The sequence below is a fragment of the Astatotilapia calliptera genome, chromosome 12 (genome assembly GCF_964374335.1).
Source record: "Astatotilapia calliptera chromosome 12, fAstCal68.1, whole genome shotgun sequence".
Classification (NCBI taxonomy): Eukaryota; Metazoa; Chordata; class Actinopteri; order Cichliformes; family Cichlidae; genus Astatotilapia; species Astatotilapia calliptera.
Window position 1 is genome coordinate 6,831,885 of NC_137433.1, and position 18,519 is coordinate 6,850,403.

Sequence of the window (18,519 nt, forward strand, 5' to 3'; positions counted from 1 at the left end):
CAGACAGCAGAAACCCAAGAAAGAGGACAAAGAGGAGGAAACATCATGGAAGGACAGGCCCCTGCACAGTGTGTACCACCGGCAGATAGAGAAGGTGGCTTACATCCAGAAATCCTATCAGTGGCTGGACAAAGCTGGACTGAAAGACAGCACAGAGGCACTAATCACGGCAGCACAGGAACAAGCTCTGAGCACAAGATCCATAGAGGCTGGGGACTATCACACCAGGCAAGACCCCAGGTGCAGGCTGTGTAAAAATGCCCCTGAGACAATCCAGCACATAAAAGCAGGGTGAAAGATGCTAGCAGGCAGGGCATACATGGAACGCCATAACCAAGTGGCTGACATCTGTGCCGATTGCCAAATATGGCCTGGAAGTCCCGAGGTCAAAATGGGAGACGCCCCCAAGGGTGGTGGAGAATGACCGAGCTAAGATCCTGTGGGACTTCCAGATACAGACGGACAAAATTGTGGTGGCTAACCAACTTAGTCCATACAAATGTGGATTCCATAGAGGTAGGTGGGGTAAAGATGAGTGAGAGTGTAAATGGTGTGAAAGTGATGGGAGTTGTATACACTAACAAGCCAGATTCCATGACTGCCACTTGAAATCTTATTGAAGAAAACACATTCAGCTGATCCCACCTAAAATCAGTTCAGTTACCCTTCAGGTAGCCTTCTTCTTTTCAATACTAAGATACTACATTTATGGATGAAAATAGTAAATACTGATGGTAGGCCTTCTTGAAATGAAATATTTACTACGTGAGTCCAAAACCTTTAAATTAATACTTTAAAAATGCCTGGAAAAAAGGTGTCAGAATAAAGAAAATTCCAAATTGTGTGGTATTCTAGGCTGTATCCATATAGAGGTCAGGTAGAATAAATCAGAAACCCTCTAAATCTGCTCTGTTTCTGTTCATAAAGTCTAAAATCCTTGCATCTTATTTATAAGCACAGTCCCAGCTCATTTACCATGGCATGCTTATTGGGTTTATGTGTTCATGGGTCTAAAGCAGAATGAAGAGGCTTGGAAATTAGGCTTAGACACTCATAAGCAAATCAAAGGCCACAGAAAAAGTCTGGTGCACAGCAATGTGGTGAGGGAAATGGAACACTAAAGCAAAGGGGAGGATTCTATATTATAAACAATAAGATTATTTCAGAAATAAGAAATGTAGATAAAGCAGGGAAACAATACAAAAAAAGAATATTTTAACTTAGAATGAATCTTACTGGTCTGTGTGAACACTGTTAGGCTGAAAATGAGATCGCTATTTAGGCTAAAATGAACCTTAACCTCCAAAGACCTGAACTCTTCCACAGCATGCATTTTTAATTTCTCTTTGATATTTGGGCTGATTGGGACCTGATGAATGTAAAAACAAAGAATTATCAGCGTTTTGTTTTGTTTTTTTTACCTAATTTTTGTTTCTAAGAAAAATGAGAGCCACATATGAGGATATTCGCCCTCATATCCACATATGAGGATATGAGGATATTCGTTTAAAATTTTGATAGAACAGTACCAGTATAATGTCCTCATAAGTGGATATCAGGCCCTTGTAGAGCAAAATTGAGTATTTTGGTCTAAATAACCCAAAATGTGATGTCCACATATGTGGACATCACATTTTGGGTCCTAGGAGGTTGAAGTTGTGTGGACATGTTTAATGTTCTTTAAGAGACAGTATTTATGGGCGCAATAAAATACTGTATAAAATAGTTTCTTTTGTTTTGTATTATTTTTGTGTCTGTTTGTTTTTCCGTTTTTGTGTTTTGAGTCATTGGGTAGGATTTGTACAGACTGCGATCCACATTCCGAAGCAGAGGTGGCGCTAATGCAACCTCAACGATGACATAATCAACAACACAGGAGCCAACAGTGCAACGCTCTAGAGCGGAGGGAGAAGAAGAAGCATTCCATTTCGGGGTAAGCATGGCTGCTTCTGCTGGTTGTGATCATTACATTCGAAGCTGCTTATTGAAAGTGAGTAAAATGCTTTAAAAAATGTTCATACATTTGTCTTAAATATACGGTGCCAAGTTATAACTGTGCTATAACGATTATGTCGTCGGTATATCTCTGCTAGAGACGGTCATAGTTAGCTAGCTAGCTAGTTATTTAGTCTTCAGCCGGCAAACGTCGCTGTAACAGGGTTAAATAATAATAAATGTTTCAGACGGACGGCATGATTTTGCATAATATCTGCACGGCGTTGTTGAAGCGAGGGGCTTGAGAGTTTCTGGAGCTTTTCTCGCCTCCTTCCCTCCGGTCTTAGTCCTTCCCATCATAATTACGCGCGGAGGAGACAAGGAAGCCTGCTCCCTCTCACATTTGACAAATAGGAAAAATGAGAGTTTATGTATTTAGCGCAAAAGAGCACAAAACTGAATAGAATTTAAAATTGTTGCCTTCCTAATCGGTTGTACTTGGCCTTGACAGAAAACGTCAGGGGGGGGGGTCAAGGAAAGGCGTGGGGAATTTATCATTTATTTTATATACGTTTTAATTACGTAACCTTTACACACTGTTTATATTTAAATCTTTTACATTGTGTCCAAATTTGATGTACAGATCTATTAAAAGTGTGTAAACAGCCTATCTGACGTTTGATAAGTTGATGACTCATCTTTATATTTTCAAACAGCAGGGAGAATGTACTTTTTTTTTTTTTAGGTCTTGGAGCCAAAACGCCTGATGCCACACGATATCATGTCCTGTTTTACCTAACACGTGACGTGACAAATATATTTTATCCTCATGTCCTTATTGCCAATTTTTAATTAATTACTTAAGGGGTGGTCAGGCCGTGTCATTAGTATGGAAGCTCTTCACTGTGAGCCAAGACCTTTATAACAGCACGCCTAATCAGACACTTGATTAGTAGCTGAACATGGACATGTTGGCTAAAGCTGTTCAGAGTTCAGTCAGCCAGCAGCCTGGGTATGAGAATCCAAACAGCTCCAGTTATCAGGGGAATTTATAAATGTTGTTTTGTTATATATCACTGGCTTTTGTTTGATAAGGTCAAATATGTCAAATAAAGGTGGGTGTACTGCAGCAAATTGTTATTTAATTATTTGTACTTCTTTCCAGTAGCAGAGCATTTTTTCAGTTGTTTAAGAGAGAGGGGCTTCTTGACTTACTGCTGTTCGGGAGAAATTTAAAGTTTATTCATATATACACATGCATATCATATTTTCAGACACACACATAATTTCCATGACAGTGCCAAGCTCCCTCTTGAACTTTGTCAGCACTGTTTAATAAAGAATTTTCAGAATAAGGATTACATTTAGGCACGTGCACACACACACACACACACGCTTAGTGACTTATTGCTACAGCTACACAAACTGTGATAGGACTATTATATGGGCTCAAATTGTAGTCATAAATATTTTGTACTTGTAAATCAGGATTTTTATGTGTAAAAAGAATTTGTGTGTGTGTAAAACAGATTTGTGTGTGGACTTAGCCAAAAAATACGTGTGAAACTCTGCACTCAAGTTTCAAGTTACAAGTATGAATTTTGACCCGTTTTTTTTTTTGTTCCTTTCATCTGATTGGCCAATGTCATGTCAATCACAAATTTAACTATCCAATCAGAGAACAGGTGGGTTTGGCTATTGGAGGGGTGCTTTATGGAGCTTTAGGTCCTTGAAGGGAATAAATGCCCTTTTATTGAATATTTGAAGAACCAGCAAAGAAACCAGAAACTCTTTTAGAGGACATAAAGTCAGAGATAGAAAAGACAAGAAGCAGGTGCATCTAGTACAGGTAGAGCTGCTGCAAAAACACACAGAGCTCAGCAGCCAGCGCAACAAGTTCTGGATCCTTGGCTTTTAGTTAGCAGTTAGCATTAGCAGCACATCCTGCGTCCGATGTGAAAGGACCTTTATGCTGCGCACTGTGACTCACAGCCATGGTCCCGGGTCAGCCCTGACTTTGTGTTAAACTAATCCTAAAGTAATAATGGTATTTCTAACCACTGATATACCACAACTTTTTCCTTTCAACAGCTACTGAAAGTTTGGGGACCTAGCTTGTATAGGATATTTATATAGAGATCCTCCAGCTTCAAACTGTATTACCCTTCAAGGACCTGCAGTTCAAAAAAGCGCCCCTCCGACAGCCAAACCCACCTGTTCTCTGATTGGATAGTTAAATTTGTGATTGACATGACATTGGCCAATCAGATGAAAGAAAGAAATACGGTTCAAAATTCGTACTTGTAACTTGAAACTTGAGTGCAGAGTTTCACACGTATTTTTTGGCTAAGTCCACACACAAATCTTTTTTATGCACACACAAATTCTTTTTACAGTAACAAATCTGTTTTACACACACACAAATTCTTTTTACACATACAAATCCGGATTTGCAAGTACAAAATATTTATGACCACAATTTGAGCTCATACTACTATACCCATCCCTGTCTGTGCCCTGTGTAATCGCGTTTCTGCTGTACTGCAGGCACCTTGCTGCGGTAAACTGTACGTGTGTCGGCTGTGCCACGATGCAGAGGAGAACCACCAGATGGATCGATTCAAAGTCAGAGAGGTGCAGTGCTCAGCGTGTCTGACGGTGCAGCAGGTAACTGAGGAAAAGCTAGTTAACGTGTTTGAGCTCCACCGTCGGTTACAGCAGGACGTCTCGATGTCACCTTAGTGCTTGAGTTGTACTTTTGATTATGGTTAGCTCGGATGAAGGGAAAAAGCTGTACAAATGTTATACTTTTGTAGACACAGCAGACTTGTCAGCAATGTCATTTGCTGTTTGGGGAGTATTACTGCGACATTTGCCACTTGTTCGACAAAGACAAGAAGCAGTACCACTGTCAGCCCTGTGGAATCTGCAGGTAAGAAACTGATTCAATATATTTCATGTTTATAGTGTCTAAATATTTCTATGTGTAACTTTAGTAGTAATAATAGGGCTGCTCGATTATGGCAAAAATGATAATCACGATTATTTTCACTGAAATTGAGATCACGATTATTTGACGATATTTATTTCGTCCGCCAGAGCTTATATATATTTTTTTTACATGCTGTAGTGCCATTTGTGGGAGCATTTCACGTTGCTATACATCAATACAACTGTTATAGCCCATATTTTTAAAATGTGTATGTATTAAGTCCATAGTAACTACATTAATTGCAAAAAAGTGCAATAAACTACAAAAAAAAATTTGAAAATCGTTTTTGTTTTGTTTTTTTACATATATTTCTACTTGGAGAAATTTAAGAGGTTTATCCCTCAAAACTTTAAATACAAAAAAGTTGCAAAAAATAGTTTACAACAACAGGAAATTTATTTTGAGTGTCTTCATAGTTTTATTTTTGGAGATACAGCAATTTTTATATACTGCAGGAAAAACAAAAAAACAATCCTATGATGCAAATTTGCAAAGAATGTGCATGTGCATCAAAATAAACTATTTCCAGCAGCGCAATTCGAGTTCTAAGGCCTACAAGTAAAAAAACTACATTTTCCGCGAAAATGACGTCACTTGCGATAGTTCGCGTTGACGTCTTTTTCAATGTGGGAAGTGTTATGAACAGCTGATCGGATCGGCAAAGCGTGTTTCTGGAATATTATGTTTTTGTTCCTGCAAGCGCTTTTTATGCAATTTTTGCAAAGCTATATGTGGAAGGAAACCGTGACCTAGGACAAGCTGATGGCATAAGATGTAACTCCTCTGGTTTCATATGAAAAAAATTTTATTGTGCTAGCTTAGCGGTTCAGGTTCTACAGGGATTTAAAAATAGTTATACAAAACGAGCATGCTGCTCTGACCGGCTTTAAAGGGTTAAGAATAACAATGTATTGAATAATGACTTTAAAAAATAATATAAAATAGTGTGCAAATACTGATAACAGTGCAAATGTTTGCAATATAAGAAATAAATGAAAAATGTGAACTTTGCAGTGTTGCTCTGTGGTGCAGCTACGACACCATAGCAAAGTTTACACACTGTGTCTACTTGATCCACATCTGACTCCGCGAACCCATAATGTTTCCACACCACTGAAGTTTTTTTTCTTTACCTTTCTTTTCAACCAACGGCAGTCACTCTCCTCTCCAAATAACTTCTGCTTGGCTTTCCGAGCTTCCCTCGGGTCCTCTTAATTGTTGTGACGCCTGTTCGAAATGCAGAGCAGTGCGCTTGATTTGCCACACGGAGCAGCGCGAGAGTAAAGCATGAGGGAGGGGCTAATAATCGGCTCAGTCATTTTTAATGATCGTTGAAAGCCCAGATCGTAATCGTGATTAAAATTCGATTAATTGAGCAGCCCTAAGTAATAATGATACGGGTACTGGGGAAATGTCTTCTTAACGTTCCCCACAAAATTTTCCCATTTTTCTTAATTCATTAAGAAACTGTCAGAGATAAAAATCACAGTGTTGTGTTATCATGCTGATATTTCATTGTTCCCGAAACACGTGATGGCAAAATTTGTCATTTAGTGAGTTTTCAAATGTGCCTCTACAGGATTGGGCCCAGAGAGAAGTACTTTCACTGCGAGAAGTGCAATTTGTGTTTAGCTCAGGATCTGCAAGGAAACCACAAGGTGACTATCGCTGTGTTCCTGACTCGCCTACATCTATCTGTATGTTGAGCCCTCACAGTTTTAATTTCCCTTTATTTTCTATGTTTCAGTGTGTTGAAAATGTTTCAAGGCAGAACTGTCCTGTCTGCATGGAGGTAACAGCATTAATAGGATAGAAGGCGAGGAGAATGGTGGCTCTTTTTTTAATCTGTTTTCTCCAGAGTTTAATATATATTTCTTTCTTTTTTTTTAATGTTTTTTAATGCAGGATATTCACACATCCAGGATTGGAGCTCACGTTCTTCCATGTGGCCATCTTCTACACAAGTAGGATTCCTTACTCTCTGGATACTGTCAGTTCAGGGTTATGGGGTTTAATAGTGTATTTTTTAATTTCTACCAGTGGCACAAAATGATATTTAAAAAAACACACTGGGCATTTTTCCCACTTCCAACACAAAAAGTCTTTCACATCTTAATCTTTAATAATGACTGATTTTACTTTACTGGAATTAGTCCTGTTAGACTGATTTGGTGACTTATCCAGTTTTTTTTCTGTGTGAAATATCTCACCTACACGACTATGCTGGTGGAAAAATAGTTACAGTCTAATATCAAAATCAGGTCAACACTCCTGTTTCTCCTATTTGCTGCTGCTGATAGTTCAGTGTCGCTGCTCACACACACACACGCACAAATTAACTTGAAAGCATCCAGAAGTCTCTGGAAAATTTGTGACAGAAAACTATAGTGAAGCACACTCCATTTATTATTGTGACTCTTTTAATAATATGAATGTTTAATGCATGTGTAGGGAAATGAATCACAGATATTTGAGTAGGATCAGGCACCTATCTGACCAAAATGTCAAATAGGTGCCTGATTGCAACACTGTCAGTTTGACAGTATCTGTTCACAGACAAACACATAGTACTCAAAACTACCTTTGTAGTATATCCTGCTGCCACAGTCTCCAAGAACACAATTTTGCAGTAATGACAAAACAGACTCAGCACTGACAAACTGACTGCAGATTAAAATATCTTCACGATCTATTGTGACATAATAGTAACAATGCGTTTGTTCACCCTCTTCTACAGGACCTGCTTTGATGACATGATCAGAACAGGGTATGTTTAATGAACTCCTTTTTCTGGTAAAATAAGATGTTGTTGTAATTAAGGGACCGGGTTATAGTCTGCTTTTTGCCCCTCAGCCGTAAAAGGCTGACGGAGTATTGTTGTCGCCCTGCTAAGCATGCAGGATGTGTCGACACAAGTTTGTAAACGAGACCATGTAAGATTTTGAAATTGATACAGTAGTTCCATCTACTAAAAAATCTCAGATAAGTTTGAATCTCAGTGACCTTGACGTCAAGGTCAGAGGTCAGGTTTTTGTGCAGGCTTCTGTAATTTGTAAAAGCTTGTCCAATCTACCTGGTATAGAGCAAAAACGGTTTCTGATCAGCTTTTTAAAGGCTACATTGTGGCAATGTAGGGATTTTTGTGTCCTCTTATTTGATTGCTGGTGGCCTTCCATATGATTGTTTTTTTCCCTCCCCTGTGTTTGTTTCAGAGCTTATCGCTGCCCACTGTGCATGCACAGTGCTTGTGACATGCAGAACCACTGGAAGGAGATAGATAAAGAGATCGCTCAGTCACCAATGCCCACTGAGTACCAAGGAGCAATGGTCAAAGTAGGCCTTCGATAACATAATAAAATGCTGGTGCATTTATCTAAATGTGAATATGAAACCGATATTTGTTCTGTTTGATGATTTATTTTTATTTTTTTAATGTCCTTACTGCAGATTATGTGTAACGACTGCCAAGCTCACTGTACGGTGCCTTTCCATGTGCTGGGAATGAAGTGCACCAGCTGCGGCTCGTACAACACAGCGCAGGATGGAGGACTCATCCAGCTGCAGCAGCCCGAGCAGAACATGGAGCCACAGCAGCACGATCAACAGTAGCTTCCACACAACATTAAGAGTACATGCTTGACCAAAACCGAAGGCATGTGATGTAGTAACGAGCATCTAGGGTAAAACTAGACTGAGCCGGCTTCTCCAGTTTGTACATACAAAAATGTATTTATCTATTTTCCCTACCTGCTAACGTTCATCGTGGATGGAATTTTTCCCAGGATCCACTTGGTGGGAATCACTGGATAGGATCACCATACTTACAAAGAAAGACAATTTAGAAGCATAGTCCGTATGACCTGCATGTTTATAGGAGGCGGCACAATTGAATCATTCAAAGCCACGCAGGTGATGGTGACAGTGGTGTGCAGTTGTGGTTAGTTAGCCTGATACATCTGGTGTATGTGCCATAAATCTTATTTAAATGATCTGAGTAAGATAAAGTGTTAACTAATGTGTGTTTGTCATTGGCATTGGTCAGCCTGTGCTGTTACTTGCATAGTCTCCCTGTTAGTCAGATATTTAACAGATGGCATTGTTTCTTCATTAGAGTTCTAAATACATATTTTAGTTTATCATTGTGGATCCCTCTCTCTATGATTTTTAGTTGGAACTTGCTACAAGGGTTGAAAATGGTTTATTGTATAAAATTCTAGTTCAAATCATGCATATCTTAAAAAAAGGCTCATTATATATAAACTTGATGATCTATCTTTAAAGCTTTGTCTTTAAAGCTGTCATCAAACCCCACTTATAATTGTAAAATACTATATGTGCAATCTGAAATTTAAAAAACTAAATTACATACAAATGGAAATATATGTGAATTAAATTTAGATGGCTTTGCAATGCTCCACAGCTAGCCAACATCCTGTATAATTTCTGTTGTGCCCACAGACTGTATATTAAAGAAAGATGCATGTAACCTCAAAGATTTCAAAAGCGGAGTCTGTGAGGAAGTGCCTTGAATTTGCTTTCTTTCTACTGACCAGCAGGGGGCGACGTCTGTTTGCAAAAAGAAGTCAGACTGCAAAAACATCAAGACAGCAGCTGCCAAAATGCTGAGGATGAGACTTCGGTCTTTTATATACAGTCTGTGGTTGTGGCTGCTGTGATAAATGGCCCTTGATTATTTTTGCATGTTTTCCCCTTGCAGGTATCAGGTTTGCTGAACTGTACTCTGACTGTACCACTGTTCAAAAGTTGAATAAAGAAACGAACTAATTTTTGCCTCTTTTTTTATTAAAACCACCTTATAGAACATCACATCAGTTTTTTTTTATCACACTGTTCACCAAAACGCAGCAAACCTTCACCATCTTATCCAGGAGGGTCACCTCTTCACCCTCACATGGAAGAAGTAATCTGATTGGCATGGTGGTATGTGATTCAGCAACACTGTAAAATAATATTCATTTCTTCAGTAAGAAGTGTGTGTTTCTAAAAAAAGCTAAAAAATTCTCAGTTATCGACTGGGAATGAAGAGATTATAAATATATTCGAGAATGCATAGCTCCCCCTCGTGGAGGGAATTCAGCTGGAAGAATGTATTTCGTTATTTTATTACCCCAGCCCAAAAATCCAATTATTCTCAGAACACAACATGCTGGAGGCATTGTGGACATGCAACAGCAAATCATTTTCACATTTTTTGGGAAGGTCCCCGTGTGGTTCCATTTTGGAAGGAAATACATAAGGTCATGGAAACAATCTTCCAAAAGAAAATACAATTTCATTTTGCATTATTGTACCTAGGCAACCTAGAGAGTCTTAATCTATGCAAACCGGATAAGTATTTGTTCAGTGTGCTGTCGGTAGCTTGCAAAAAGGCCATAACTGGCCTTTGGATTAAAGAGGATATTCCTACCATAGATGAATGGATTGATGTGATATATAATATTTTTGTTATGGAAAGAATAACTTTTAGGCTAAAGTGCCAGGCGGACTCTTTTGAAGAATATTGGTTGAAATGGTTGAAATATGTACAAAATGGGAGTCCCGATTTTGTATAATGTCATTGTATTTCTTGGTTTGTTTATTCTTGTGTTTTGTTTGGTCTTGTTTTGGTCCGTTTGTCTCTTCTGTTGTTGTTCGGTTTGGTTTTGCTTTCCCCCTCACGGTGATTAAATTGAATTTGTTGTATATGTCGTATAAATAAGAAAACTAATAAAACATAAACTAAAAAAAAAAAAAAAGAAGTGTGTGTTTCTGTCGTCATTATTTTGCGCGTCGGGAGTGAGAACGGGTTGATTTCACTCACATGTGCTGTACCAGTGTACCTGCACATGTGATGTGACAATAAGTGATTTGATTTGAGAGTTCAAACTCACTGCTGTAATAACTTATAATGATTAATATAATAACTAGAATATTGGCCACATATATTTACACTGACTTTAGTCTCATGAACAATATTAACTAATTGTTCAGGGCCCTAGAGTGCGACCAATTTGGTCTTGTGATAATAACAGAAACAGATCCATCTATGTCATTATCTTTGAGCTTTTAAACTTAACATAATTATAAAAATATGAGTATAAAAGGTGTTAAAACTCTGATGCCATCTTGGAATACTGCACTTTGTTCATGTCAATACACGTCTTCATTGAAGTAAACACACAGAGCAATTAATATATATTTTTAAATATAATTTTTCTCTATTTTAATTAGCAAATTACAAATAAAAAAACAACCCACCTAACAACCCCAACAATCAAGTGATTCCCTATGAGCAACGGTGGACAGGAAAAACTCCCTTTTAACAGGAAGAAACCTGTGACAGAACCAGGCTCAGTGTGGGGCAGTCTTCTGTCATGGCTGGTTGGGAGGTGAGGGCAAAATAAAGCTGAACATAAATGAGAGCACAGTATAGTTATTATGTCAAGATAAGCCAATCAAGGTGGACAGGTAAGCTGCACCGAGGATGGTGCCCGTTATGGCAAGACCTATGCCTACACCTAGACGTAGGTTGCTAAGGGCACTCTGTGGTGCTTTCTCACGCCTCCTTTCAGTCGCATTCTCTTCAATTAGTGCACTCAACTCCCATTCAAGTTTCTCCATCCTAGCATTAATCCTTCTATTTTGCTCTATGAGGAGCTCTAGGCGCTGAGCTATTCTCTCCATTGGCTCACTTTGGGGCTGCTGCAGGGACAAGGTCCAAAACGGCGGTACCTGCTCCACGTCACGGGTTCTATTTATGGACTCACCTGGCAACTTTAGTGATGTCACTGCTGATGTCACAAATCGTCGTCATAAATACACATTCGTTAACCGTTTATTAATAGGACCTTTGAGCTCAACGGTAATTAATTAGTAGTGGAAATAATTTCTGGTAGCATCACAGAAATGTAGCACTGACAATAATATTGTATGCTGTAATCGTACTGGGCAATTAGTGATACAAAACAACTGTTTTAACCTGTGAATAAAAGTATATGTTTTTGTCAATATACCATGGTAATAACAGAAGCAAAACGCAATATTGTGTCAGGACAATTCACTATTTATGCACAATAAATAAAGGAGCATTTGCTGTTGCATGTCCACAATGCCAATGGATTTTTGGGCTGGGGTAATAAAATAACGAAATACATTCTTCCAGCTGAATTCCCTCCACGAGGGGGAGCTTGTTACTGATCACTGCTGCCTACAAATCCCATCCCATTCCTCTCCTGTTAAGAATAGATTGCTCTCTGTTTCCCATCTTCCTTTAACATATCTTGTATCATGACCCCGTAGATTGATCAGTGAACAATATAATTTGTAAATGACTTTTTGATAGGGTCCATCTCTATATGCATTCTCGAATATATTTATAATCTCTTCATTCCCAGTCGATAACTGAGAATTTTTTAGCTTCTTTTAGAAGCACACACTTCTTACCGAAGAAATTAATATTATTTTACAGTGTTGCTGAATCACATACCACCATGCCAATCAGATTACTTATTCCATGTGAGGGTGAGGAGGTGACCCTCCTGGATAAGATGGTGAAGGTTTGCTGCGTTTTGGTGAACAGTGTGATAAAAAAAAAAACTGATGTGATGTTCTATAAGGTGGTTTTAATAAAAAAAGAGGCAAAAATTAGTTCGTTTCTTTATTCAACTTTTGAACAGTGGTGCTAACCCTAACCCTACTAACCCTACTAACCCTAGCCCTAGCCCCCTAGCCCCTTACCCTAGCAGGTAAACGGCACCGAGGATGGTGGCCGTTATGGGAAGAGGTAGAACTAGACCTACACCTAGAACTAGACCTACGTTCATTGTTAGGTTGGTAATGTCACTCATTGCTTTCTCACACCTTACACGCCTCTGTTCCTTCCTCAACTCTCTTACAAGGTTGTCTATCCTATCATTAATCACTATGCGTTCCTCTATGAGGAGCTCTAGGCGCTGAGCTATTCTCTCCATTGGATCACTTTGGGGCTGCTGCAGGGACAAGGTCCAAAACGGCGGTACCTGCTCCACGTCACGGGTTCTATTTATGGACTCACCTGGCAACTTTAGTGATGTCACTGCTGATGTTGTCACTGTTGGTGTGACCTCATGACTCATTCATGCTATCTGAACTGTGGTGTAATTATGAGGTCACAGGGGGATGTGACACAACAGAGAGATGAATCTGGCATTGATATTTGACATCACAACAGAGACGAATCTGGCATTGATATTTGACATCACAACAGAGAGATGAATCTGGCAGTGATATATAATGCCATATATCAAATGATCACTATGGCATTACTGAGAGTTGAAAAACTGTCTAAAGTCTTTCATCTTTAATAAAATGATCAGCGTTCTGCTCTACCAGGTGTAACAATTGAGTTTAACATCCAGGCATCCATGAAAACGGAATTTATGACATTTAACGGAGTCACGGGTTCTATTTATGGACTCACCTGGCAACTTTAGTGATGTCACTGCTGATGTTGTCACTGTTGGTGTGACCTCATGACTCATTCATGCTATCTGAACTGTGGTGTAACTGTGGTGTAATTATGAGGTCACAGGGGGACGTGAATTTATTCACAAAGTTGATAGAGAGTTTGGGTCATAACTCAAAGACGCAATGATGCAGTCAAATAATTTGGAATTAAATATCTCTGTCAGGGCGCCCCAGGGTGGCTGTGGCTACAATGTAGCTTGCCGTCACCGGTGTGTGAATGGGTGGATGACTGGATATGTAAGGTGCTTTGGGGTCCTTAGGGACTAGTAAAGCGCTATACAACTACAGGCCATTTACCATCTGTAAATTACAACATTTAGAGGGTTCTGACATCACAGTCATCTTTCTGACATCACATCCAGTCTCTCTGCTGTGATGTCAAATATCAATGCCAGATTCGTCTCTCTGCTGTGATTCAAAATATCAAATAACAAAAACTAAACTAAACTAGCAAATAGTTTAGTTTAACTCCACTGTGGATGAGTTGGTGTGTTTTTAGGTAACCCTTCAAGGAAAAAGACTTTCCACACAAGTCACAGCTGAACGGTCTCTCTCCAGTGTGGATAGGGTTGCCAACTCCCTGAAAAATAAATAAGGGACACCTCGTGGCCAGGGCCGGGCGACCCAGTTGTCTTCACCCTTCCCAGTGTGGTGAATTTTCTAGCTCTTTTTTTGTGTGTGAAATTATTTTTTTTAACCCTTTGACTTGAATTTGATTTAAGTAGATGTGTATTCTTTGTGATATGAACACATGTGAAACAAATGATCATTTAGCCATTTATTTTTAGCTCAAAATGACAACATTAACACATAAAACAGGTCTCTTTCTTAAACAGAAGCCTGTCATGCTTAACTTTTGAGAATATAAGTAAATCTTTCTTTAAAAGAACTCTGTCCTGCTTAACTTAAAATAATAGAAAACAATAGAAAGAAAAATATTCTTGTAACAGTGCACATTTAGTGCATTTAGTACAATTGGCTTCAGCTGAGGTATTATTTCAGCTTTTCTAATGCTAATCAGCTGCTCCCGTTTGAAAACCCGCTTGTTCCCATGATTACGCATCTTAACTCATCATCATTATTCATCTATGTATTACTTTTATGTATTAGTCATCTATTTGTTGTAATCATCTATCCTTGCAGTCGTTTATTACACAAAATAAATTATATTATCACACTTCTGGCCACATAGCGCTGATATTCACTGCACATGCCCATATTAACTTTTTCCAGCCAGGTGTTTTCCTTTTCCCATTCTTCCCTTTCTCTGAGGGGAACAAACATTGCTGCTCTAACGCTGGGCTCACACTGTGCGGTTTTAGGCCCATTTTGAGCCGATTTTTGAGTGATCGGACCGATTTTGGCCTTCATCGTGCGTCGTGTAGTATACGTGGGGTAACGAGAAGTGATTAACACCTCACGACCAGCTCCCGATCATCAATCGCTCGTGAGCCGCTCACACTGCTCGCGCGCAAACACGTAAACGCCGTGAAAAAGATGGCGCAGCACGGCTGTGCAGCGTGTGATCTGGACACAAGCGATGGAGGCACAACTTGTAGAACTTTGAAAAGCTCATCCGAGCCTTTTCGATGTGGCCTCACAAAATTATCACGACCACAACAACCGTGAAAATAGTTGGATCTACATCGCTGCTAAATCACAGCTGCCTGATCATGTTTTTCATTAGCAATTTAGCAAAGTTGATGGTGGTGGTGTGTCTGTGTGAGTGAGAGACAGAGAGAGCGAGCGACAGATTTTCTGTTATAACCTTAATTTTATGGACGCACAGTGTGAGCACTCAGGTCGCATCAGAGCATCGGGCGGTATCCGGTTGTTCAGTGATGACGCGACGAATCCTACTTCCGGGTCTAAAGTAGTCTGCGTTTAATATGGCTTTTGTGTTGTTAACATGTTTAATGTTTTGTATTTTCTTCTATTTGATCTCAAAAAGCTCCTAAAACAGTCAGTGATCCCTGTTGACCTCCCTCGGCTTTTATTACCACTAATCATTTATTTAAGCTCAGTTTTTAAAACCTTAGGATGTAACTACAGCCCAGCCCATGCAACAGTATATGAATGACTAACCTCGTATTGTGGATGGATTATCTCAGTTGTTCTCCTGGCTGAAGTTTGGTCCTTTTACAGCATCCTGCCATGCGATTACATTTGTTTCTGACCACCGAGAACACTCACGTTAACTTTTATCGAGTGGAAAAAAAGTTAGCTTGTTTATATTATGCTAACATAGCTGTGTCGCTAGCGGTCACGTAGCACATCATTATATACCAGCTAGCCCAACTTCAGTAACCCTACAAACGTCACTGCTGTTTAGTTTTCTGTCTTCATTTATGCTGGAAGTGATAACAGAGCTGTACGTTTTAATTTGTTTCCAAAACCCCGCAGTCAGGACATGCTATATTGTATTTAGATAGAAGCTAGCGAGCTAACTCCCTGCTAACTTCTAACTCCGTTAAATGTCATAAATTCCGTTTTCATGGATGCCTGGATGTTAAACTCAATTGTTACACCTGGTAGAGCAGAACGCTGATCATTTTATTAAAGATGAAAGACTTTAGACAGTTTTTCAACTCTCAGTAATGCCACAGTGATCGTTTGATATATGGACCTGCAGTGGAGTTTAGACCCAGACACGGCTAGTGACGTCAGACTGAACAACCGGATAGTGTGAGACCTGCATCGTGACCTACCAACTTCTAACCCCTGCGAGTCAATCGTGCAGTTTGAGCAGGAGCTGAATAACGCGACTGAAAAAATCGCACAGTGTCTGCCCAGCTTTAGGTGTACTGTCGTCCGAGACTTGCACCACAGTGACGGCGTTTGTTTCCCTGTTGGCCATGCTTCTTGTTGTGGTCATCTGTTGTCTTCCGGTATTTTCTCCGTAAGCGACCTTTCCTCGACCAATGAGATGAGCGGTAATTTGAATTGTCATACTCGAATTGTCATAAGTGTGCTGTCAGCTCATTGGTCACAAAGCAGGAGAGGGGCTGGGAATTATGTTTTCAAACAAAGCGTTAATTCCATAAACATTTATAGACTACTTTTGATTCTCACTGTATTACGGGACAAAGTGCGTCCCTTATTAGCTCAATACGGGACGTGTACTTTTGTTTCGAAATACGGGACGATTCCGTATTTTAAGGGACGGTTGGCAACCCTACTGGTAGGGTGGACCTAGCTGTGTCGTAGCTGTGTCGCTAGCGGTCACGTAGCACATCATTATATACCAGCTAGCCAAACTTCAGTAACCCCACAAACGTCACTGCTGTTTAGTTTTCTGTCTTCATTTATGCTGGAAGTGATAGCAGAGTTGTACGTTTTAATTTGTTTCCAAAACCCTGCAGTCAGGACATGCTATATTGTATTCAGATAGAAGCTAGCGAGCTAACTCCCTGCTAACTTCTAACTCCGTTAAATGTCATAAATTCCGTTTTCATGGATGCCTGGATGTTAAACTCAATTGTTACACCTGGTAGAGCAGAACGCTGATCATTTTATTAAAGATGAAAGACTTTAGACAGTTTTTCAACTCTCAGTAATGCCATAGTGATCATTTGATATATGGCATTATATATCACTGCCAGATTCATCTCTCTGTTGTGATGTCAAATATCAATGCCAGATTCATCTCTCTGGTGTGATGTCAAATATCAATGCCAGATTCATCTCTCTGTTGTGATGTCAAATATCAATGCCAGATTCATCTCTCTGTTGTGTCACATCCCCCTGTGACCTCATAATTACACCACAGTTCAGATAGCATGAATGAGTCATGAGGTCACACCAACAGTGACAACATCAGCAGTGACATCACTAAAGTTGCCAGGTGAGTCCATAAATAGAACCCGTGACGTGGAGCAGGTACCGCCGTTTTGGACCTTGTCCCTGCAGCAGCCCCAAAGTGATCCAATGGAGAGAATAGCTCAGCGCCTAGAGCTCCTCATAGAGGAACGCATAGTGATTAATGATAGGATAGACAACCTTGTAAGAGAGTTGAGGAAGGAACAGAGGCGTGTAAGGTGTGAGAAAGCAATGAGTGACATTACCAACCTAACAAGGAACGTAGGTCTAGTTCTAGGTGTAGGTCTAGTTCTACCTCTTCCCATAACGGCCACCATCCTCGGTGCCGTTTACCTGCTAGGGTAAGGGGCTAGGGGGCTAGGGTTAGTAGGGTTAGGGTTAGCACCACTGTTAGCACCACTAGGGTTAGTAGGGTTAGCACCACTGTTAGCACCACTAGGGTTAGTAGGGTTAGGGTTAGCACCACTGTTCAAAAGTTGAATAAAGAAACGAACTAATTTTTGCCTCTTTTTTTATTAAAACCACCTTATAGAACATCACATCAGTTTTTTTTTTATCACACTGTTCACCAAAACGCAGCAAACCTTCACCATCTTATCCAGGAGGGTCACCTCCTCACCCTCACATGGAATAAGTAATCTGATTGGCATGGTGGTATGTGATTCAGCAACACTGTAAAATAATATTCATTTCTTCAGTAAGAAGTGTGTGTTTCTAAAAGAAGCTAAAAAATTCTCAGTTATCGACTGGGAATGAAGAGATTATAAATATATTCGAGAATGCATATAGAGATGGACCCTATCAAAAAATCATTTACAAATTATATTGTTCACTGATCAATCTACGTGGTCATGATACAAGATATGTTAAAGGAAGATGGGAAACAGAGAGCAATCTATTCTTAACAGGAGAGGAATGGGATGGGATTTGTAGGCAGCAGTGATCAGTAACAAGCTCCCCCTCGTGGAGGGAATTCAGCTGGAAGAATGTATTTCGTTATTTTATTACCCCAGCCCAAAAATCCATTGGCATTGTGGACATGCAACAGCAAATGCTCCTTTATTTATTGTGCATAAATAGTGAATTGTCCTGACACAATATTGCGTTTCGCTTCTGTTATTACCATGGTATATTGACAAAAACATATACTTTTATTCACAGGATAAAACAGTTGTTTTGTATCACTAATTGCCCAGTACGATTACAGCATACAATATTATTGTCACTGCTACATTTCTGTGATGCTACCAGAAATTATTTCCACTACT

The 18,519-nt window shown here is 39.6% G+C and overlaps 1 protein-coding gene across 2 annotated transcripts; it reads left to right on the forward strand.

The window, feature by feature from the left end:
* Positions 1-1,783: 1,783 nt before the first annotated feature.
* Positions 1,784-9,712, forward strand: rchy1 (ring finger and CHY zinc finger domain containing 1). Of its 2 annotated transcripts, none has more exons than XM_080287536.1 (9): positions 1,784-1,933; positions 4,483-4,602; positions 4,752-4,867; positions 6,507-6,585; positions 6,675-6,719; positions 6,833-6,891; positions 7,665-7,694; positions 8,140-8,260; positions 8,375-9,712. In XM_080287536.1, the coding sequence occupies exons 2-9, from the start codon at positions 4,546-4,548 to the stop codon at positions 8,534-8,536; spliced, it is 669 nt and encodes a 222-aa protein (XP_080143662.1). In that variant the 5' UTR covers positions 1,784-1,933; positions 4,483-4,545; the 3' UTR covers positions 8,537-9,712. The 2 variants fall into 2 exon arrangements, with proteins under 2 accessions (XP_080143662.1, XP_026042755.1); XM_026186970.2 differs by having other exon boundaries at positions 1,858-1,990.
* The last annotated feature ends 8,807 nt before the right edge of the window (positions 9,713-18,519 follow it).

Coding starts and splice junctions, on each gene's coding strand:
- rchy1 (XM_026186970.2), top strand. CDS start 1,940: ATGGCTGCTTCTGCTGGTTGTGATCATTACATTCGAAGCTGCTTATTG. Junction 4,603..4,751: donor CGTGTCTGACGGTGCAGCAG/GTAACTGAGGAA, acceptor ATACTTTTGTAG/ACACAGCAGACTTGTCAGCA. Junction 4,868..6,506: donor CAGCCCTGTGGAATCTGCAG/GTAAGAAACTGA, acceptor GTGCCTCTACAG/GATTGGGCCCAGAGAGAAGT.